This window comes from Embiotoca jacksoni, unplaced genomic scaffold (assembly GCF_022577435.1).
Source record: "Embiotoca jacksoni isolate LCO1_2020_lvr unplaced genomic scaffold, fEmbJac1.0.p SCAF_15, whole genome shotgun sequence".
Classification (NCBI taxonomy): Eukaryota; Metazoa; Chordata; class Actinopteri; family Embiotocidae; genus Embiotoca; species Embiotoca jacksoni.
Window position 1 is genome coordinate 418,273 of NW_027185285.1, and position 24,059 is coordinate 442,331.

Genomic DNA, 24,059 nt, shown 5'->3' on the forward strand with positions numbered 1-24,059 from the left:
TAAATGGACTGATGAACAAATAAACAAATGAAATGTTTTGCACATACTTCACAAGTGCTTGGACCTATTCACTGCTTAGTCCAGAAAAATAATCTTGTTTGAAAGTCTTTCACAATTCTGTATTTTAGCATTTCTTCTATCTGCTGTTGACAGATGTTGATTTTATTTAGAAATCATGCAGATTCAGTTTTTGAAAATAGCACGAACCTTAATGGGGATCAAATTCATTGGAATGAAGTAGTGATGATAAAGTACAGGCAGGCTGTTCATTTCTTTTTTGTTTAACTTTGCAGCTAATTTCAAATAAAATTAAGTTAGAAAAAAGTTGATTGATTATTTTCATGAATTATTTTTCTTTATAAACCTAAGCTGCATATTTTTTTTACAATGGTGATGGTTTCTTTTTTTATAACTTTAAATTAACAGTGGGGTTTCCACAGTATTAAGCACATGGCCGTTTCAGCGTTTGTTTTTATTGATATCAGTGGCTGGAAAAGGGAAATAAAATGAAATAAAATTCCCATCGCAATACATTACAAGTATCTTCCCTGAAAATGGAGGCAGGTCCCCACAATGTTCCCAAGTAAACACATTTTTGTCCTCACAAATAATATAAGTAAACACACACACAGGCACGCACACACGCACGGACGCGCGCACACACACACACACACACACACACACACACACACACACACACACATATTAAGTACAGGTTGGGTTGAAGGAGAAAAAGGTTTTTTTTTATTTTCATATCATATGGTTGCTCACTTTAAAACACCCACGTCACATTGAGAAACAAGAGAATGGAAAATAAATGAAAATAAAGAGAGAAAAAGCACAAGAGTTCGTACATGTCTTTCCGTGGATGTTTTTCTTCTGACCTGGGAGGAGAGGGGAGGCGGTGGACAAAGAGCGCGAGAGGGAGGGAGGACAGCATCGGCTGCAGAGCCTCGACACACCTGACCTGCTCATCCAGTCATCCCACAGTTGGGGCAGGTCAGAGGTTAAAAAAAGTTTCACAAAGTTTTATATACAAACAGCAAAATGTATTCATCCTCTGTCACAACTGGAATCGTTCTCATACGTCAGATCTTTTTTTCTGTTCAATTTGAAATGAAATTCGACAAACGCTAACTAAAGATATTTGAAATTGTTATTGACCCCAAGGAAAAAAATGTGATGTCATGTTGTTAAAAAAAAAGAAATACCACAAAATGTTCTTGCAGTGACGGTTTTGCTCAGATGTCAGTCATACAGGAGCCGTGGTTTTGGGCTCTTTGCTCTGCATGCTACATGAAGCCGTGTGAGTCATTTATGTGTTCAGATAGCAGGACAGAGCTGAGCTCTTCATACTCTGGACTTCAGATTAGAAAAATAGCTCTTACAACAAATCCATGACATACAAATTACGAGGGAACAATCAAAAAGATGACATTATAAAAGTGTCAATATACAAAAGGGAATCCCAAATGGAAAAGATTTGCAGTTATAGATTTTCATATCGAGTCAGTTTTTGATGAATCCAGCTCAAACATGTGATCAATGGAGGAAACGGATGGGTATTTTGAAAAAAGTTGGCCTTGTCCTTTAAAAATTGATTTCAAATATACTTAAATCATTAAAAGTCTAAAAGAAAAAAAACATTCACCCACAATCGGTGGATTAAAAATCAAAGACGAAGGCTTTTGAGTCCCATTGAGTCATACATTTTAAAGTGATACTCCACGCCAAATATTTTTTAGCATTCATCCTTTTTAGTGTAGACTCAGTGGCCTTAGCCTTATACAGTTTGGTAAATAATAAGCCCGAAGATCAGGAGGACAGAAGTAGATTATGATACAGAAATGATTTGAGAAGTTGATATAGGTATATTACTGTACGGGCTTTTGAAAAGTTCAAAGTTGATGACTTCTAATGCTCTTGCTAAGAAATAAAACTAAAACAGCCACCTTTCAAGCTTTCAAATGGTCATAGTTAAAGTAATAATTCAATTTTCAGATCTGAGTCTGCAGTAAATTCACACAGATCGGATAAACTGTTATGAGAAGTAATGAAAGTAAACAGTGAGGCTAATATTAACATTAAGAGAAGCAATTACATTGTGCTGCTATTTACTGACTGTTGAAAAAAAAACGCAGACAGTAAATAGCATCAAAAACAGAATTTGATTGCATGAAAATAATATGGATTTTAATGTGAAGTAGTTGCCAGAGTAGCACTTTAAACCTGTCACTCCTACTTTCTACCACAGGATGGCAGTAAAGGGCTAAACATTGAACATGCTGCAAGTCAGACCAATGATGCAGGCTGTGTTTTCAAAATAAAAGTGGAACACATTTCAAGACCTTCAAGTGCTTTTATGTCTATAAAGTTTAAATGCGTACTTTGTGTTTCTTGCGACCATTTTTACCCCCTTTAAAGAGACATTTAGCTTTGAGCTGAAGCATTAAAGTAGAGGGAGGACAGGTCAGAAAGGGCTTTTGGTCACACTGCCCCTGGGCCTTCCACTTTCAGTATAAACAAAGGGACACTATGGGGCCAAAGTGGCGTCTGTATGGTCTGCTCTGTCAGTAGATCATTCTTCACCTGCTCATAAGGGCTGATTAACACACAAACTCCCTCTCTGTCCTCTTATTTAAATCCACCTCTGGAGGCGAAGTAGCACAGAAATCTTTCACATGTTGGATTTCATGAAAGTATCTACACAGTCGAGCAGCGGCTCTCGTCTCATCTCAGTCACATTCAGACATCCACAAATAAAGCAAACCCCAGTTTTGATTCACCGCTCTGAGTTTTTCAGATTTTAACCATTTGACAAAACACCATCACTCTCCCCGAATCTTCCCTCCGAACGTTTTCCACGCTCTGGCTCTCTCTCTCTCTCAGCTACACCCCCGACTGTTCTCCTCTGTCGTTGCCTCGGTTTTGTCCCCCTTCCTCCTCCTCCTCCTCCTCCTCCTCGTCTTCCTCCTGTGCAGGCTGAATCTGCTTGACCGTCTCTCTCACGCTGGAGAACTTGTCGGACTGTTCGGTGGTCGCTGTCTCTTGGTGATCTGTGGACGCACAGACTGATGTCAGAAGCAGCAGTGAAATAATCATACCTAGTTTTGCATTTAGGTATTTGTATCCAGAGATATCAGCGCTTCGTGACAACATGGAGTTAATTCTGCAGTGAGGGCAGGATGACACATATATTGACAGCTTGAAGCATTCAGTGAATTATTGGAATAGTCTATTGGCTAACTTTTTTAAAGCAAAATTACCAATAACTCCCTGCTCGAAGCTCATAAACTGAAGAGCTTTGACTTATTTACTGCAGGCAGACAAAAAAAAAAAGACATTTAAAGACATCATCATTTGTTGTTAAATAAAAACTGAAATACTAGTTTTAGTCCTAATTGATAGATTTATGTTTCTGTTTCGTTTTATGCTCTTCTCTTGGTTATTTAGTATTATTGAATAGCATATACACCTCTCAGCTATAACATTAATACCCCTGGCAGGTGTAACAGTCCAGCGATATTTAATCTTCTCTTCATAAGGATTATAATGTTCAGTTGTTATTCAATGAGTGAAAGAGGTGATACTTTATTTTAACATTCATTTTACTGTGATTTGTGGTGCACTTGAACTGCACCAGGTTACACTGAGAGGTGTTCCTAATATTTTGTCAACCCAATTCATTTTAATGGAAGAGACATTGAAATAAACCAACACTTCTGTGAATCAGATTGAAAAATAACTTAACATTATAATCCTTATGAATAGAGGATTTATAGCTGGGCTGTTGTATCATACTTAATGCTTCACCTGTCAGTGGTTTTATGTTATATCTGATCGGTTTAGATTGATGCCTAATTCTTTCAGGCATGAAGATCGATTAGGAAAGATGAGCTTGACTTTATTGAAATAAAAAAAAGAGTAATATTTCAGTAGATTGTACATTCATTTTGTGTTCATGTTTTCCTTCCAAAGCTGCAAACCAACATCAGAGTTGACCAGTATGACCAGACCCAAATATCACTGTGAAGACCGAAGCTGTGAGCGGCAGCAGGGAAGAGCCGGGCTACAATCAGTACATTTTAACATGCTGTTGGTACTTTGCGCTCATGCTCAGGGATTTACTGGGAGAGTGTGTCATCTGGGCCGACAGAGCAATAACTCTGAATGAAATGCCGCTGCTCTCGTGTGACATAATGGAGATTATAAACTATAAGTTTGCATGGTAAAACCAAACAAACAAAGCGCAATGTGTATATGCATAAATGTTTAGTAGAATAAGATTTGTGCACTGTTTTTCAGGTTTGTTTGGCAGGGGATCAAATTTACACAAATATTTTAACGCAGGTTAAACTCATTGGCCTCGCTCTGCACATTAATCCGGTCTGGACTCTTTAACTTGTAGGTTATAGGAATGTTGGGCCATTAGCTGCAGTGTAACTTCTCACAGATATGAGGTGAGACAGCTGATATGACTGTGGAGTCGTTACTCAACACGCAGAGCTTCACCTCTGTACCCGCGGGTCAGCACACAAAGGAGCGAACTCTGAAAACTGTGCAGGACTCTTCCACAGAAAGCAGCAACGCTGTTCCTCTGGGAAACGAACGTGGGTTTTATATTTTGTTGTGTTACAGGAATAAATGATTTTAGAGCAGGTTAAATAATCTGAATGTTCAGGCTGTAAACGAAACCACCTGCATCATACTCCATTTCCTTAAATTGCATGTCACTTACAGTAAATTTATGACTTTAACAATCATTTGTTTTGCCATTGTTTTAAAATACAATCTTAATGTAGTCAAATATTAAGATACTGTGATAAAGATACACGGGATTTTGGAAAAACTTTAGGTGATAACCATCCGGTTGAGTGTCATATAATGTTTCCAACTAAATAAATACAAAATTTAGTGATAATATAATATGAATGAGAATAAATATGATATAAACTTGGGCTAAAGATATTCAGGCATAAGTTTGATGTGTTTTAGACAACTTTTCAACACCTCTTTCTTTAGTTTTTTGAGGAAAAGCAACTATGGTGTTTTATATCAGAAGAAAAACAAATAAAAAATTTCACATTATGTGAAATGCGATAAATATGCAGACACCATCAGGATAAATGTACAGGAAAAAGGGGGAAACTGGGCCATTCACACAAACTGGAAGGAAAAATACACTTTTAGATACTCTTACATCGCTGAATATTTTCAGTCTGTGAAGTTTCACTTTTATATGTTCTGATAAGATATTGTGATATGAATTTATAGTAAACAAATCTTCCAGATTTTGTTTGAAAAGAATGTTTTTTGTTTTCAACTCCGATAACTTTACTAAGTAAAATCATACAATGTAGTAGCAAATCTGACTTGCGACATTTCAATTCACTTCAGGATGAAACTCTTTTTCTCCTATTAAACTGGATTGCAGCTGTGTTTTGAATTCTTCACACTGTTTATGCTGAGAAAAATATCAACTTCCGAGCCAAACGACACCCAGGAAATGAAGTCGCGGCGCCAGCAGTTGTGTTCTTATGACAGCTTTGAAGCATCTCAATGTGTTTTTTTTCCTTTCATTAAAATAACAGTGTCGTCCTTGTGTGGCTCTCTCGGTCACAGGCGGCTGACAAGAGAGCCTCCCTCTCACCAGTAGCTTTGGTGGAAGACGCATCCTTACCATCCTCTCGCTGCCAGTGGTCCTCTTCCTCCTCCCCTTCACAAGGGTCTTCCAAAGGAGGGTAGACACCTAGGTGCTGCATATGCGCTTCAGCCATCTTCTGCACAGCTACACACACACACACACACACACACACACACACACACACACACACACACACACACAAAGAGGGAGAGACGGCCATACAAACACATGGACACGGGCACAGGGATAGAGGGAAATGTTGTTTTACCACGCTTCAACACTGTCAGGTTTTTTTAATCAAGCCTTGGAGGGGGGGGGGGGGGGGGGGGGGGGGGGGGGGTTGAAAACATGCCAAGCAGGCAGGAAGCCAGTTAAACACATGCACTGACAGACAGACAGGCAGGCAGCTACAAAACGGTATCCCACACCGATTTTTCTTTACAGTAGAGCATCCGCTGTTGTTTTCCACCCTTTCTCTCACCCTGTTATCCCATCTGTTTGTTTGTACCCTTGCCTTCCCTCCACATCGTGCTATCTCACTGACTCACCCTCAAAGTGATTAAGTCTCTTCCTCCCTGAACACCCTCCTCTCCTTTTGATATTATCTCAGCCCCCCCGCCCCCTTCCCCCTCCTCATTTCCTCCAGGTCACCTTGGCTTCTCTCTCCTTCATTCTTTCACACCCTCAGATACACAGAGCAACACTCAGGCAGGTCACTTTTATTTCATTTTGTATTTTTTTTGTAGCTTAAGGTGAGTTATGCAACTAGAAATGATTTCCGAGTTCGCTCTCTCTTCCACTCTCTGTGTCTCAGCTGATGAAGGGCAGATTTCTGATGCAGGAACGCTGCTTCCTGGCTCATTATATCATCAGTCGACATGCGACGACGACGACGACGGCGCACACTCAGAAATCCCCAGTAAATGAAACTCCACTGACAAACTCGTCGTCTTTAACGACCACATGCAACAAAGGACACAAAAGAAAGCACATGTATGCATTCTAATCATGTCTATTATATGTGTGTTCATGTCTGTGTGTGTATGTGTGTGTGTGTGTGTCACAGCAGTATACACAACTGACTGTAATCCTGGATGATCCAGACTTTCCTAGACTCACACTCAGTGTCTCGCAGCTGTCACACTCTAATCTCTCTCTTCCTCCCTTTCTCCCTCTGTCACACACAGATATACAGACCATGTTGTAGAGTATAATAAAAGCATAGAAAATCATAGAAAACAAACCCATGCATATCAGAAAAGGCACATGCGTAGAAAGAAAAGACACAGCCTTTTAATGCATATCTACCCTTCTGTCACATGCACTCCCCCCCCCCCTCCCCCTTTGTCTGCTATAAGACATCGGAGAGCTGGGAGGAAGGTGACTGTAGCGAAGCATGGTAAAACAAGCACTCAAACACTGGGATGAATCACAACACACACAACCACCACCTGTAAGGAATGAGGCCTGCACCAACCTTTGAGTGATGGAGGCTGATACACGTTTGGATTGACACGTTTTGGTTTGAGCACTCCGTTCTCTCCTACGACCCACTGAGGACAAAGACAGGCAAACATTAAACCTGATTTTCTCCTTCAGTTACGCCTGAAAGATCCACTCAAAACAAGTTTCAACACATGAAAATACCGCAAAATATTTCCAGCATTTACCTTAATTCATTCTTTTTTTTAAACTTTTAAATTGCTGAAAATAAAGTTTTTGTTATAACTTTCTCTCTTGGTCCTTTCAGCGGAAGTTAAGTAACAATAAGCAAAATATTGTTGAGTAAAGGGGCGCTTTAAAGTTTGAGAAACATATAAATGCCTACGAAAAAATAACAGATATTGTTCCAATGGACTTGGCATGACATTTCGTACATGATGGGAATTTCAAAGTGCATCACAAATTGTATAAAAGATGATGCAGTTTACGATGTCGACATATTCAAACCCAGGAAGTTGTGTTTTTTCAAGGCTTCGTCTTTACGTCAAATAAAAAACTATCCGTCTTTATGTCTTTCAACTCATACAATGGCCACAAATGCAAATCAATATTTGCAAGACAGGTGTGGCTGTTAAGAAATGTCAGGATTTGACTGCTTCTACATGTTGTGCACATTTTGATGCAGCATCCGCAAGATGTTTTCCCAAAGTCCTGCTGGCATATTTAATCACGCAAACATTTTGGACATCTTCACTGGAATTTGACTAAAAATTTTATCAAAAGGTTCACTTGTTTTTTGTCTCTAGATTTCAGCCAACTCTCATGATCATCATCAGTAAACATGTTTTTTATTTTTTTATTTTTTAGTCATGCTGCTATTTCAGTGAAGCTCAAAGAATTGAAAATTACAGTGTTTGGGTTTGAACGATGTCTGACCACAGGACAGGAGTTTGTGATGGTGGACACATGCAGGGTTAAAAAAAAAAAAAAAAAAAAGTATTTCAGGCTAAATAATTGTCAGCCTCGATTTACAGTTATGAAAAAACACATCATTATGATGTTTATGAAATTTTATGAAATTCCAAACGTTTTACTCCGTTGATGGGGTGGAGTAATACTGATGGAGGTCACAATCCACAGACACTAAGTATCAGAAAGTGTTTTGACTTCACCTTTACCTGATGGGTGGATTGATCGTCCTCGGGAGACGTTTGGTCGGCTACTCTGAAGAGTGTGGCGGGTGTGGGCCTCCTGCGTCGGATCTATAAACAAACACACACAAACATAAAGGGCAGCCATAAATAAATGAATAATTCAAATTGCTAACACTGTATTATTCATAATGCTCTCCACAAAGTCGTATCAATCACGTGGAAAATGTTGACATTTCACGCTGGCGAAGGGGTATGATGGGTCCACGCTGACTTCATTAGTGATGGCTGATGGGTCCGCAGCCAACAGCAAGTTTCACCACTCAATAGTGCACAGGTCAGAGCACATGCTGCGGTCAGTGGAGCAGCGGCAAGAGTCAAAACTCTGATTTTACAAACAGACAGAGAAAGTCTTGTAGTGTAGAACAGAAGCTAAACTGATGCCTTAAATTATCCAGCATTCAAGAGCCGTTAAAACTTTTAATTCGGGATTTATTGGAGATGAATGACCTCCTCACATATATACAAGTGGGTCTTATCACATGTGGGCACCATTTACAGAGAGTTCGTGGAAAAGGGGATTTTGGACGAAATGAACGACAGAAATCCGCCCAGACTCTCCGGTTCACCGTTTAATTTCCTTCTACAGCTATACACACACACACACACACACACACACACACACACACACACACACACACACACACACACACACACACACACACACACATACACACACACAGCTCCATGGAGGCTCAACTCAGGTAGCTGACGGCCTCAGAGCAGAACCAGGGCCAGACGAACACTGCAGGTCTGCACTGCACCTCTCACACTGTATACAGTCAAGTCTCTGTCCCTGGATGGGAACAAACGCCCAGCTGTGCCCATCACACCCTCCAGCTCACAGTGTCGTGGCCGGCCTGTGAGAATTCACTCATCAAAAGAGCTGATTGTATTGGATTTAGAGTGAAACCGAGGGGGAAAAAAAAAATGTCGAGTATGAAACATGGTGCTGCAGGGACAGAAGTTACGTTTTTGGTTGTTTTATCGCAAAACATATGAAGTGTTTTGGAACATTATTAACATACTGACACACTAATGCAGCGCAGAGGATTAATAATTTAATCATTTCAATTAATTACTTTGATGTCAACAGTTAAAGTCATTAATCATGTGTATTATATGACAGTAAATCAAACATCTTTTGGTTTCGGATCGTTTGACGTTGAACTCTTGGAATTTTTATTTTCTGATGACTCATAAATTATTAAGCAGCTCATCTGAAAAATAGTCTAATCCTTCATTGGTGATGAAAATAATCATTAGTTTTCACCTGTTCAGAGATTTTGCTTATGCTTTAGCAGTGGTTTAAAGTTTCTGTGGATCTTTACTACATCCTTTTTCACTGTGAGTCACAACTAAAGCAAACTGCGAACTCTTTACAAGCCACATTTCAGACAAAGAGGAAGTGATTGTTTGATACTCAAAAAATAAGTCAGGGAGAAGCATCACTTTCCTGAAACGCTCAGGTGAGTAGAGTCTGTGAGGCCCTTCTGTGAGCTCAGCGCTTTGGCCGACAATTGTGAAGAAAATTATAGCTGACATTTTGGACAACTGTTGGATAGAATAAATTGTTGTAAAAAATAAAAGCAGAGCAGTTAAGTGTACTTGGCAGGTCAGACAAACAAGCTATTGAAAGTTGTCCTCTGCAGCGAGCCAACCTTGGCCCCGACATGAACCTATGCGCTGCTGTTTACGGCATCACCACACCACATCATAGGAGGAGAGTTAAGTATCCCGGCTCTGTTTTGTGTAAAACGGCACGCCTCCTGTTTGTGTTCGTTTCTCTTTTTTTCGTCGTGTTAAGCGAGGTGTTGCCAAAGCAGAGGCTTGCCGGGCCGCGTGGCGGAAATCTGCTCCCGTCAAATTGGACAACACAGAGTAATCAAGCGTGGATTTCACCTTTATTTACGCAAATTTTAATCTCATCATGCAACTTCCAGCTTTCCTGTCTCCCTTGGATCTCTCACATTATCTGTCATGCTCCTCTCATTTCTATCTCACTTGATCCTCTGCTTCATCTATCCTGTTTACTTCCATATCCATCCTTCATTCCTTGACAGTGACATTTACCCACATCGACTATCTTCCTGTCCTTTGCATTACCAGAGTGCATCATGTCTAAAATCCTATTATTATCCTTTTATTGGCTGACTTGTCTGATCTTTCCTTTTCCTAATTTGATCTCTCTCTTTCTCTCTTGAATAGCAGGGAACATAACAGTGCTTCCTCTGACCTCCTTCTGTCTCCCCTGGCAAGGTGCTGAGGGCCCGGGGCGTCACACTGCTCAGAGCCCTGCTGTCTCTGCCCGCCTGACACCTGCTACCCGCCTTGCAGGGCAGCCGGAGGTGGTTCACACAGAGAGAGAGAAAGAGCGTACACCAGATGTTACCATGACCAAACTGAGTCCTCCAGGTCCTGAGGAATTGAAGCCATTAAACTGGGGAAACCACTGGATTGTTCCTCAGGTTTCTTCTATTCTTTTATAGGTTATGATAAGAGGTCAAAGGGGAAACCAAGAGGGGACCACCCGATGCTTCTGACAGTCATAGCCTGTAATTCCAACAAATTCTCACATTAAATCTGACACAATTACTTGCCTGACCTTTTAGTTGGTTGCTATTTGTTGACTATAATATCATTTTTCAATTTAGCTGATAAATGGGAATATTTTCAGTTTTTCTCCATTTTATATCAGAGTAAAATGAATGTCATCTTCGATGGACATTTCCACTGTTTGGCATCGCATGTAATAACTCACGTCCGTCCACTAGGATACTGCTTCAGTGTCACGTTTTGCCCCAGGCACATAAGACCTGCTCGTTGAGGAGGACATGTGACAAGAGAGTACGAGAAATGTAGGATGTTTGGGGATGATTAGACAGAACAAACACATAACGTTCACGAAGAAATAATTATTGTAATTTCTTTTACATAACACATGTATCTTATGTAAAGTGCTCTTGTGACGTACATACCGTTAGATCCATATGCTTATTTGAACCAAAACCATGATCTTTTAGCACACGGTTTTTAGCGCATAAACCTAAGGCAGCTTACTTTATACACCTCTGCGAGTTAAAAAGTGACACTTACAGTACATGTATCCTTTAGTGGACTGACAGGCGTATTGCATACTTTGGTGGGATACAGCGTTGATTTCACTTTCTGAATTTATTTTTAGCTGCCAGACCTCTTCTTTTAGTTTTTGAGGTATGTTTGTGTTCCATTATTCAACTTAAAGTGACAGTAAAGTTTGGTCACTGCTCTTTTTATGGAAATACTCTTCGGGGTAAATCCATGGGACCTGCTCCTAATTCATTAATATCTATTAAAACAAAATACCAGCTAAACATCAAGTTCAAATTTCCACAACAATGCATGCAATATCCCAGACCAAGAAACTAAAGGTATCAGACCATTAGTTTAATAGATATTAATTCATTAATATCTATTAAAACATATACAGTGGTCCCAGACCGTTTTCTGTAAAAATGAAAATTACTAAACAAAAATGATCACACTGTCCGAAGTCCATTTCATGAACCAACAGTGGTTCACTGAAAGATACAGTTGCATAATGAAAAGAGGAAAAGATTCATAACTAAAGAGTCGATTTTTCATTCACTCAAATGGTGATAAAAAACAAAACAACAGGCACAATGAGATAAATGGAAGGTAAAATGATTGGGTGGAATAATGGAGGTCACTGAGAAGCATAATCTGATGATCTATTTACCCGAACGGATGCAGTCTCTCTCGCTGTGTGTGCGTGTGTGTGTGTGTGCATGTGGTTGTTGTACTTGTCTACATAATCATCATTGTGGTCTTGTGAAATGTCAAGACATGACCTCCTGAAAATGACAGCAGTCCATTTCACAGGTGAAGTGTAACACAGTTCATAATAAATAACATTCATTCGTCAGACGTGGGTGTTTTTCTGTTTTTGTGCACATGTACATACACCAAGCAGTGGCGGCGGTGGTGACGCACTGTTGTGTGACACGGCCGATGCCAGATGACATAAACACACACGGTGTCTCTAGTAATTTTCCAGCCTTAAAACCACCCCACTCTGCCCAAGTTACATAATATTGTATGTTGACTTCCTCATTTACGGCAACACTGGGGCACAGCGTGTGAGATTACTCCAGCTCCATGCTTTATCCCTCCATCCCCTCCCTCCCCCTCCTCTGCCTCTCTAAACCTCCCTGCCCCCAATCTCCCAAACCCTCTCCACCACTGGCAGCAATTGTTTTTTTGTACCTAGATCAGTCGAGCCACGCCGGGCTTGCACTCAGGGGCTCGAAGTGGCCTTTCAGTGGCTCCGCAGGTGCACGCCTGCAGGCTTCACCGAGAGGCAGTTCGCACCTCTCCAGGTTTCAGAAAGAGCTTTGGTCTCAATGAAAACATTGGCTCGTGGATCATAGTTATAGAAAGGAGTTCATCTAAAGCTTGGGTGTAAAAACAAATAATGTGCTGACTCTGCACTGTGTGAGGAGGAAGAGGGAGAGAAACTTCTGGATTCAATAAAAGATGGTACAACAAAGTATTTGGCTATATGAAATGATATAAAATACACCTTTTGTGTGTTTTAGTCAGCCAAGTATCAGGTGAGTAATCTATCAGTAGACTACAGCACACAGTGTCAGTGCCACGTCTGGCCTTGAAAAGTACACACATATGACCAGGGTTGAAAAGGGAGGTCATGTGATGAAGGTCATGTGACAGAGGTCATTTGACAGACTACAAAACTTCTAAGTCTGAACAGGAAGGCAGGTTATATTTGATAATTTTTTTTAAATAAAAGGTTATGTTTTAATAATCAATACTTTCATGGATTATTCTGATGTTTTCTTCAAACCTCTGCAAAACAATTTCAGAGTGTCTATTCTGACGGCCCATTTAAATCATAATCTCCTGAAACAAGTTGTTTGTTTTTAACTTTGTCAGGTTTAATTGGAGGCAAAGCGAACAGGTAGCCAGGAATGATTCTAATGTCGGGCTCCAACTTACTGTGCTGTCTCAGGTACATGAGTCACTGGTAACTGTTGACTTGGCATGTTTCGGAGTGCACACTGGCATGTGTGCGTTGGCTCAGCACTGTCTGGCGTAGCAGCCTGGGTGCAGATCGGCTGATGTGGGTCTGCTCCCCAGAGGCCGTCCTCTAAGCTGGTGCTCTCGCGGTTCGGGCCTATAAAAAGCGGCTGCTGCAGGACAGCATAAACTAGATCGGAGCGGGTCTCCGGGGGCTCCGTGGGATGAGACAGAAAGGCTCTAAAACTGCACCAGCGTTAAAAGTCGGCCGTCTCCAGAGGAGTCCGCTGTGCAGAGCTGGCCATGACGCAAAGACAGCACAGAGAGAAACCCACCTCAGATCTCCTTCCCCATTAGCCTCCCTCCCTTGTGTCCAATAGCGCTCCATTACATCGGGTCATCCTATCAGGCAGTGTGTGTCAGCTGTCTGTGATGGAGGTGGGAGCCTCAGGTCCATATGAAGCTCCAACTCTCTGGAGGTACGGATGTAACCCAGCTCCAGATGGATAGATATAGATCCATACAGTATTGATTGGCAGTTATGACATCTGCCCGCAGGCATGGCCACTACATCCCTCGGAAAGAAGGACTCATATATGTGCATGGCATACAGGAGCACAGTATGTCGATGGGAACATAGTGAAATGAAGGTTCAGGCAGGAACTATATGGACATTCATTTGCCTGATTAGAATAAATATAAAAGAAATGTTGGATCCTAAACCAACTGACAATAAAAGTAACCTAAAGCTGTTGGTAAAATGCTGACAGGAAGACATGTAAATGACATACAGTCATTTCAGTGTGTCTTTATTGCTGACATTTTAGTTTGCATTTAACAGTTTTGATTTTCTTTGGTTTGCATTTGTGAGTTTGCTCTTTGTGTGTCCTAATCCAGAAAGATCAATGATTTCATGACGGGTTAATTTGTGACCCCTTGTTTCCTTAATTGATTCTGTAACCGATTAAAACTGACTCCCGACGAGTTCTGATCACTCTGACTAACTGTCATTAACAAGTCTTTACCTACCTCAAACATAACACCTGAATATCAATTTCCTTTTCTCTTGCTATTCATCTCAGCTCTGTCCATGTCTGAGTCAGAGGTACTCTGCTGCAGTTTCATTTCATCTCTGCGGTTGTGATCTTTAGCGGGATTGAACTCAATTAAACAGCCATGATGTTGCCCTTTTTTCCCGAGCCGTGCCCCCGTGTGAGGCTTTTAAATTGGAGCGTCAGAACCCCATGTGGGGCTCTAAATGCAATCTAGCAATGAGTTCAATAATGCAATAAGGTGAAAAATGATCCCGCCTGCTATAAGATGACTGGTTTTTTTTTTCTGCTTGTGCATTACTCATGCAGACGAATACAACACTTCACGGATTAATGTGTTCTACAAGATCGGTTATAACTGATTAAAACTGACTTCCGACGAGTTCTGTTAACTCTGACTAATTGTCATTAGTGAAACATTTGGTTTTATTGTTTTAACCATTCCAAGGATGTTTAAACTCTAAAGCATGAGTGCATTTTTGTTTATTCGACATCATCATTTCATCATCACTTCTACATGATGTTTTGTTTGTGGGCATTTTCACACTGCAATTTCATGAATTAGATTTAATAAAATTTTGTGTTTTGGTCGAACAACATGACACGCTTTTGTCTGTTGTCAGTGTTAAACCTATAATACCAGGCCACAAGATGTTTCCATAAGCATGACAGGAAAACAAGCAAAAGTGATCACAAAACAGCTCATTGTGTTCATTCATCACTAACAGACGGTGCTGCACTCAACTCTTATAATAGAGTTATAATAATAATATAATAAAATACGTTTCCAGCTGTTTCAAAGAGGGTCAAGGACACTGCGACGCAAGTTTAAACCCCGACTGTCAGATTTGCACAACGTGCTCATTCCTATTCAAATACATGGCATCACTGAATTCCCACAAGTCGGAAAGGCCGCCGCATGGTCCTCCTCCACATTTACGCAACACTTCTGCAGTGACCTTTAACCCCACCACTGGCTAACTGAACAAACAGATGGGCTGCAGATAGCATCTGGAGGGGCTCTCCAATGACCCCCAAATATGAAATGTAATCACGCTGCACCCACTGGCACAATGATATCATACTCAGACAACCCCCCACCCCGGCCCACTCCGTCTCCTCTGTCTCACAGTACCTCCCAGCATTTATGTAATTAGCTGCTGATAGCAGTTTGGCCTGTTGTTCCAGACACTGTTGGAAGGAAGGTTTTGCCATCACAGCACAGCACAGTGGCTGATGAGTGACAGGAAGCCATTTGCCAGGCCACAGCGCACACCAGGGAAAGTGCCAATCAAAGTTCTCATGGAGACGATGGCATCACTGACAGCCTGTAATCACGGAGGTAATTCTCCTTTTTCTCGTTCATGCACTCAAATTCAGGGATGTCACGGTGTGCGGCTTACAAAGAGCAGTTCCAGAGGTCAACAGGCAGCAACAAACAGAGGACACAGCCGCTTGTAGTTACTCATCTACAACGTCACATATACCCACCGGTGATAAATGACAAAAAGGTTACTGCTGATAGTTGCTATGCAGATTACATGTCTTTGTTTTGGTTGCAAAAGTAACAAAGATTTGTTCGCAGTAATTTTAAATGGTTTAGAATAGCGAAAAATTATTTATCATCTGATTGCGTAAATTACAAATATTTGTTTTGTATCCCAGGCAGGTCAAACTTTTTGTTTGTATAACATCCCAGTTTGACTACATTTAGACCACCTCAATATGCAGTTATCATCACACATCTGCCTCAAATATTTTGTCTAGTGGGGGCCTCCTTGGTTCAAGACGCTATCAAAGAGATATGTGGACAGAACCAGCGACAGGTGCACCGGACATCCATTATAATAATAAACATGTGGCTAACTTGGTGGTTGTGGTTTGGTTAAGTTTGGGTACCAAAAGTACTCGGTCAGTAAAAGATCATTTGGGTTTGGGTTGAACTCGCGCAAGTTGCGTAATGTGATGTTGGTTACGTAACTTAAAAATGTTGCGTAAGGTAAACCTTGATGCGTAATTTAAAATAAATCAGTGTTGACATTGGAATGTGAGCAGCGGTGAAAGTCCTGTTTTTGATATCATCCAACAACCCCAAACCAGTGCAGACTTTGTCCCCCTTTGTACTACTGCATCACATGACTGCCTCTTTTGCTCACGTGATCATAATTACAGCGAGTAGACGTCGCAGTTATTCAACCTTCTGGCCTACGAGAAGGTGCCGGAAGTTCAGCAGGCCCCTACAATCCGTTTGATAACGGTCAGATTCGTGTGGATATTTTGTGCGTAGTAACCTTGTTTTGGCTTTGGGACACTCCCTCCCAAACATATTGAAGATGACCTGTTGTGCCCCTGTGCAAGCTCATTAAGTCGCAGGCAGATAAAAACACTGAAAAAACGTCTCAACTACTGCGCTGAAAATCAGAGATTACAACTCGCACAACAGCAATAACATAATGCTACGTCTTTCCTGTGTTGATGAAACAGGGATTGAGACCAATCCCATTTGTTTTGAGTCATGCTTCAGTGCTCCTCTTAATATGCCTACATCATTGTGACCGTCCTGTGGCGGGTCCAGCTACAGCAGCTGACCATAGAGGGGTCAAATCAGGAGGGTGGAAGGCAGCTGAAAGTCACAGTTTGAGATCCTGACACAGCCGCCGTGGAAATACTGACTTCTGACGACATTTGGTGACGTCAGCTCCTGATCAACTCCAGATTTTGTCCGGCTCTGATCCCCCCCACGCCTCCGTTTCTAGTCCCTGGTGCACCACTGCTACCCCTCTAATCCTCTCCTCCTTTTCTCATCGCAGATATGGCTATTGTTTGTTGCAGTGGCCAGGGTTAAAAGATGAAGTGCTTAAGATGCACTGTGTTCTCTCTGCACCACCACAGACAGAAAAAAAAAAAGAAGAAGTGGATTTGCACTTAGAAATGATTGAATACATATAACGGGGATATACTGTATCTCTTCGTACGCTGACTACAGCCTGACTTTGTCTGACTAAAGATGAAGTGAGAGAGTGGGTAAATTTAGGATTTGTTGACCACAGTGCGGAAAGGCTGGATGTGCGACAGCATCACAGGCCGTCAGGTTTTGTAGCGTACCCGTGCATGCCCGAGGTGCAGCAGGCATTATGGCACATCTTCAACTTCCCTGTGTACACTGTAATCAGGTGACAAATCACTCTGCCCGCGCTCAATATTTATGTTTTCTAACTGTTTACACATTACACATCCATGCACACAGAGCCATGGGTAAATGATAGACTGATTGGTTCTTCAAGAGAGGCTGATATTCAGAATAAAATACAAAAGATGAAATGGGATAAATAGGTTTTCTTGTACAGAAACTGTGCTGCTTAAATAAAATGGAAAAACAACATGAAAAGAAACTTTGTGAAAAGCTTCTATGGACAGATACAGGCCGCGAACATGTTGCTCCAGAGTCATAAACTAATCAAAACGCCTGGACTGTCAAAAGCAGGGAGGAACAAACACATACGTAACCCACAGTAGACAGAGACCCATTGATTGTGTCCAAACTAAAATTCAAATGTGTGGTTTCAGCCGAGGACATTCATCTTTTATTTTATTTTTTTCATTAATAATTTATTTCCCAATTAGTTCTTGCCACTACAAATAGCCACAAACTGCGTTGGGCAGGAAAGTTTACATGCAACATAAAAACAAAAATCGGTTTCATAAATGTGACAGTTGGCGTCACTGGGCGAAGTGAGTCAGACCACCACAGTGGCATTCCTCACTGTCCACATACAGGGAAAAGATCACTGCACCCTTGTGTCCAGTCCCAGCATGCTTTGTGCCATCCGACAAGAAGTTCTTTCTGTGAGTGCATGTTGACAGTCCCCCAGACTGCCTATGTTTACCCACAAACACTCGCTTGCATCAAAGGTCACTGTCTGATGTTTAACCCAGCAACTGGACCGGGGAGATTGACGGGGGGGAGAGGGTGGGGGAGATGCGGCGGGGAGAGTGGGCGGGGACGATGGCCTCCCTAACCCCTTCAGGTTTATCATAGATTAATGTGGACCAGTTTGCTGTTGGGAGCTTCTGTACGAGTGCCTTTTTCCCGTCCTTTGATATTCCCTTTCATATTCTGAGTTTTATGTCAACTCAAAGGGTCAGCCTGAGCATGACAATAGCAGGCTGACTCAAGAGAAGGGAAGCATTGAGAGACATCTGCTTGTTGAGTCCACAGGGAGGCAGACTTGGAGGGAATCAGGGGATGCAGTGTCTGCACCATGACCCTAATCTCTGTCCATTATGGGCATTACCCTACATCACTTGCACAAGCACGCAGGATTGGTGTGTGTGTGTGTGTGTGTGTGTGTGTGTGTGTGTGTGTGTGTGTGTGTGTGTGTGTGTGTGTGTGTGTGTGTGTGTGTGTGTGTGTATGGAGTGGTGTCAGGGATGGTAAACACAACCATGTGCCTTCTCTGGGTTGTTGTAGACAGTAATAGTGATGATCCTGACTTCTCAAAGTGAGGAATACTTTAGGATACTAATCTTAAAAGGTTGTTATTTCTAGAAGATGCTTGGATGGCAGAACACAGCCACGGGCATCAAAGACATCCGGGATGGCACTGGAAAGCAAGAAAGGAAATATTATGATGACAAATGGAGTCTAAAAGGACTCTGGGTAGTAGAGGGTTTCACTAGTTTTACCACTGGACGGAAAGAAAAGGTTTTACACAATGATGTAATGTAACAGTGAGTCAAATGAGGTGAGAAGATTTTACTTGTGTCCAAAATGAGAAGCAAGTGACTGCTAGTATAATGCAAAGAGCCAATTAAGGGGTTTCAGTGTTTCACTATCTTCAGCCTCGACATTAGTGATTAAAATGTTCCTTTGAAATCACAGAAGGTAATTTTTGAAGACAGTGAGCACTGCAAACACCTTTGATAAACTCAAGAAGACACACAATAACCTCAACGTTTTCCAAAATAAAACCAATACAATGTACATGAAAATACCAAGAGGGGTCAACAATAGATGGTTTCTGCTCTTGTCTGACCTCCATATGTGGTTTTACAGACATTAAATTATAGTACACGTCCACAAACAGGTGAGAAATAATCGCTACGATTATCTTACACCTTTGAGGCATGCACAAATAACTGCTGTTTTCTCCCACAATGTGCAATATTTTCACTGAGTGGGAGGTACGAAAGCATCTCTCACACCATCAAAGAGCATTCACGCTCACATATCTCCAAATATGTAGCACCACCAATGTAAACAACCTTTTCAGATGGGCAGAACTGTCCATTAAAGTTGACCTTTTCGATGCCAACTGCGGGGGAGCTTTCGACGACATAGTTGTGCAGCCCCGTTTCCATAGTAACGAGGGCCCCGGCAGTTCAGTCGATAGCAGTTTTGGGGGGTTTAAATGCCATCGGAAACAACAGTAAGGAGTTACCAGTTGTGTAACAAGTTCCAAAGAATGGTTTAGTCATTGAAATTCATTAGCGAAGACGGACTTGTGGGCGCCAGTAATTGCAATGGGAGGGGAAGGGAATGAATTGAGTGTCATTAACCATTATCCCTGCCCACCCACACGTCCCTGGAGAATCTCGTCCGCTCCGAGTAGATGCTATCTGCTTTTAAACACACATAAACACATCCTCTCCTGAATGCTCCTTCTGTTTCCCATGAGCCGCTTCAGCGCGTTTGTTGCAACAACGAACATTCATCCACCTGCATCCACAGTATCGTAAACAGGCAACCTCAGGCTTTATATTTGCATTGGTATGACATGGAAGCTTGACTGAACTGGTGTCCAGAACATGTTGCACCAAGCTAGATGCAGAAGCTTCAGCACATACAACCTATCAGGAAGTAACGCAACGGGGAGGAGAGCCAGAACAATGAGCCTAAAAATAGGTGATCACTATTTGACCACACGTTGTTTGAGCAAGAAAGTCCACCCCAACACAAACGGAAGTAAAACCATTTCTACGAAGGAGCAGCTGACATATGGTGCATTGATATCCTGTGGTTTCTTGGAAGAGATGATAGAGATCAGAGTGCAGTGATGAGATATATAGAGAAAATAAGAGGGGGAGGAGAGCAAGTGGTTATGTGCAGATATGAGCGGAAGTCTTGTAGGGTGCTGCAAAACATTTACATTTTAGCAAGTCTTACAGTCTATAACTATGTATTATAATCTCAAACAAGATCATAAGGTAAGGCAAGAAAATCATCATTAACTCAAGGAAACCGTGTAAAATAAATGGGAGAAACTATCTTATAACAAGCTTATTATGAGAGTAGGTGACAGGAAAGGACTGCGCATGATCTCAGGTCACTCTCGTTCATTAAAATCCTCTTCTATGACAGCTTATTAAACAAGGACAGTCGCTGAGGGAGCTGACCCCAGACAGGTGAATCCAGAGATCAGCTTTTTACATCTTTGTCTCTCTGTTTTTCCTTCATCTAGCACATCTCGCTCTCCCACCCCATTTCTCATCAAGCTCTCAGGAGGAATGAGCCAATGGCCTCGATCTTCCATGATACCGAACGGTTTTCTACTTTGGCCCACTTATCCCTGATCTAAAATAAGAGCCACCAAGCATTGGAGCCAAAAAGGAAGATCAGAGTTGTCCTGTCAAAAATGAGCCTAAACCTTTCACAGACTGTTGCAGGCCATGCTGAGTCAGTCATAAGACACTTCTGTGACAAATCAGGATTGAAGGATAAAAATTGAAGGTTATGAAGTCAGACGGAGTGACAATCAGACAACACAGATCAAAATGAGTAATTATTAACAGTAGCAGTTTGTGTGACGAATAAAATGTCAAGGACTTGTTGCTGCTGCTGCTGTTGTTACAAAAGAGCGGCTTTAAATGCCAGATCATGACTTTCAATGTCATATTGTGACACAGGTGAAGATGACATGACACAGCGAGGCTCATGAGGAAACAGAGAGAGGGAAATGGCATCATAATTTCTCAACAGTGTGGCAGGCAGAGCCACCAACTCCGGCTCTGTGACAGAAAACCTGTTCAAAGGGAAAGTAAAACAGAAGCAGGAGATGCAAAGAGAAGCTGCACAAAAGTGGAGAAATTTGGCCAGTAATGATACAGCCCTTTATAAACAGTGCAGTCCTTTTCCTTAAATGACTGAATGACAGTCAGAGGGGAAACTGGTCAGTGAGAAACTCAGTTGTAAAACGGCTGAAACACACACAAAAAAAAGCATAGCTAAGAAGTAAATCTGCACAGAAGAGATTTGTCCTCATGGGTCAAACAATCACATCTCCACCGCCTGCTCACCATCTCCACTTGCCGAGGGTCCAGGTTGGTGGGTGCAGACGCTGGTACGGCAAACTGGATCTTCTTCCTCTCCTTGGGCTCCCCGTCGAGCTCGGTCGACACGGAGGGCTCCATGACTCTGGATCCTGGGGGTCTGACTCCCAGCGGAGAGGAGAAGAAGCTGCCGAAAATCTCTATAACCTCCCTGGAGGAACCTCCCACTGCTGGGTAGTCCCACTCCTGAGGACTTGTCTTCGCTCTCTTGCCTCTCACTCCTTCACACCCTGACTCCCTCTTCCTGTTTTAGGAAAGCAACAAACTGAGAAAGACTGCACCTGTCCTCTTTCCCTCTCCAGCAGTTGCTAATATCCTCCTCTTCCACTCTGTTTTTTTTTTTTCTCCTCCTCTTTCTCACTCTTTCCTCTTTTTGCACTCCTTTAAAACCTGTGCAGCAGGACTGAATGAGGCATGTCCTCAGATCTGGCTGTGCAGGGAGGGAAGTGGGTGGGTAAGAGGGGTGGAGGGGAGGGGCCAGTAGCCAAAAGAGGGTGGGGATATGAGGTGGAGAGGGAGGAGCCAAATGAAAATAGGGGAGGAGAGAAAAAGAGGATGTAATGAGGGGTGGAGGGGGAGCAGCTATGTTTTCCTACCTATCTAAGCTGAGGTTGATTTGCAATCAGAGAAAAAAAATATAATAATCTCATCACATCCAGCTGAGCCTCTTTTGGCCTCTATTTGTGAATGAGAGATTTATGCTGCGAGAGGGAGGGAGCAGGGAAGGATAAACAAGAAGAGAGTGATGTGCCGGGTAATGTATGGGGATCCAGCGGCTGTAAGCACACGCGACTGACATCACTAGATTTATGGGTGATGCTGCGACCAATGAATGTCAGTGAAAGCCCTGCTATCATCACAGAGAAACACCTGGGCTGTCTGTGTGTCAAAAGCAGAAATAAAGGAGAATTAAAAGGGGCAAAAAAGGAGAATAATGACAACAACAAAAAAAAGAATACAAAGTTTTCATGACCTTGTTTTTGAACAAAGAACATTAAAAAGGAGGAGAGTGATGAAATGAGACATCAGGATTTATAGATGAAAAACAGGGAAAGAGAATGGTGGGCAAAGGAGAGAGGAGACAGATTGTTGATGGCAACATAAAGGGAATGGAGAGCGAAGGGCTGTTACAGTGCTATTTCCAGGCCCTTGCTGTTATTTTACTCACATGGCAGAGGGATTTGGACAGTGGAGAGTGGTGGATTTGGCCTCGGGGCAGAGTTTGAGCTTTGGCATGGGCTGGAGTGAAGGAGATAGCGGCGGTGGGTAGAGGAGGAGGAGGAGGAGGGGGAGGAGGAGGAGGAGGAATGAGAAAGGCCGGAAGGGCTTTGTAGGCAGAAGAAAGAAGGTCAAGGTATATGTGACCCTGTGGGACCACGTCTGAGTCCAGAAACACTTTAAAGAGTCAGCTGAGTGTTTGTGCCGCCGGTTAGAGCGAACCAACCACGGCTGAATGATATTTATTCACTGTTTCCATGTGGGGGTGGGCGACGGTGTTGAGGGGGGGCTTGACTCTGCTACAAAGCCACTCTTGTCCAAAGCACATGCCTGCAGGTGGCAGCTCATTATTGCTTCTCTTGATGCCCATGAACTCGCAAAAGGTTGCGGTTTATAAAAAGCTTTACATGTTGGAATAATTACAGATTGTCTAAGTAGTTGCTTAACGCTTCTAAATAAACTCAAATCTGTTTCCAGTCACTCACTGGCATTTGATCCAGAGTGGTTGCATAACTTCTAGTGTGTTTGGGAGGAATTGCACAATTTTTTTCAAGAGGAATGTCTCATAATCTCCGTGCAAGAGTCAGGTTGGTTCACTTCAAGCTGCAGGATTACAGCATTTAATGAAACCAGTGGTTGAGTAATTTTTGTCCAGCAATAAGGCAATGATTAAAGAATTAGAATTAGAGAATGTTTCCTCGTTAAACAGGCAGGCCAATCAGGGAGGCAACAGAAGCCTCATAGAGTCTTCAAGGAACTCTGTGTGCAATAAAAACAGGTGCACTCAAGCGCCTTTGTTCTCTTCATAACAAATAAGATACAGATTTGGGACTCAACTCGCTCTCTGTGCAAATATGCTCAACACGTGTTTGGTTTGAGGGCACGCTGCAGAATTGAGATGTTAACATCATGGGAAAGAGATGATTAGCTGCTCTCAGGTCAACACTGCAGTTCTTAATATTAGCAAGACATATGGCTGAAAATCAGGCAGAAAAGCCCCCTCCTCTCTTTTCTCCCAGCAGCTCCTGAGGGACCAGGAGTGAAAATGTTGGTGTTAGGTGATGAATAAGTTTTTCAGCTATGTTTACATCTTGCTTTTTAGCATTATTTGCAGCTAGAACATAT

General features: G+C 42.1%; 1 protein-coding gene across 2 annotated transcripts; it reads right to left on the reverse strand.

Annotated features, from left to right (window-relative positions):
- Window positions 1–721: 721 nt before the first annotated feature.
- Window positions 722–22,145, reverse strand: ppp1r1b (protein phosphatase 1, regulatory (inhibitor) subunit 1B). 2 transcript variants are annotated; one of them, XM_069148618.1, is made up of 5 exons: window positions 21,684–22,145; window positions 8,266–8,349; window positions 7,122–7,197; window positions 5,681–5,788; window positions 722–3,056 (listed from the first exon to the last, which is right to left on the reverse strand). In XM_069148618.1, exons 1-5 carry the CDS (start codon window positions 21,795–21,797, stop codon window positions 2,890–2,892), a joined length of 549 nt encoding a protein of 182 aa, XP_069004719.1. In that variant the 5' UTR covers window positions 21,798–22,145; the 3' UTR covers window positions 722–2,889. The 2 variants fall into 2 exon arrangements, with proteins under 2 accessions (XP_069004719.1, XP_069004718.1); XM_069148617.1 differs by having other exon boundaries at window positions 8,260–8,349.
- Window positions 22,146–24,059: the final 1,914 nt, after the last annotated feature.

What these genes read in the sequence shown, in the direction of transcription:
- ppp1r1b (XM_069148617.1), bottom strand. Translation starts at nt 21,797, where the DNA reads ATGGAGCCCTCCGTGTCGACCGAGCTCGACGGGGAGCCCAAGGAGAGG. An exon ending in ACCCTCGGCAAGTGGAGATG is followed by an intron (nt 8,350 to 21,683) that starts GTGAGCAGGCGG and finishes GTTTGTTTATAG; the next exon opens with ATCCGACGCAGGAGGCCCAC. An exon ending in AATCCACCCATCAGGTAAAG is followed by an intron (nt 7,198 to 8,259) that starts GTGAAGTCAAAA and finishes CTTTGTCCTCAG; the next exon opens with TGGGTCGTAGGAGAGAACGG.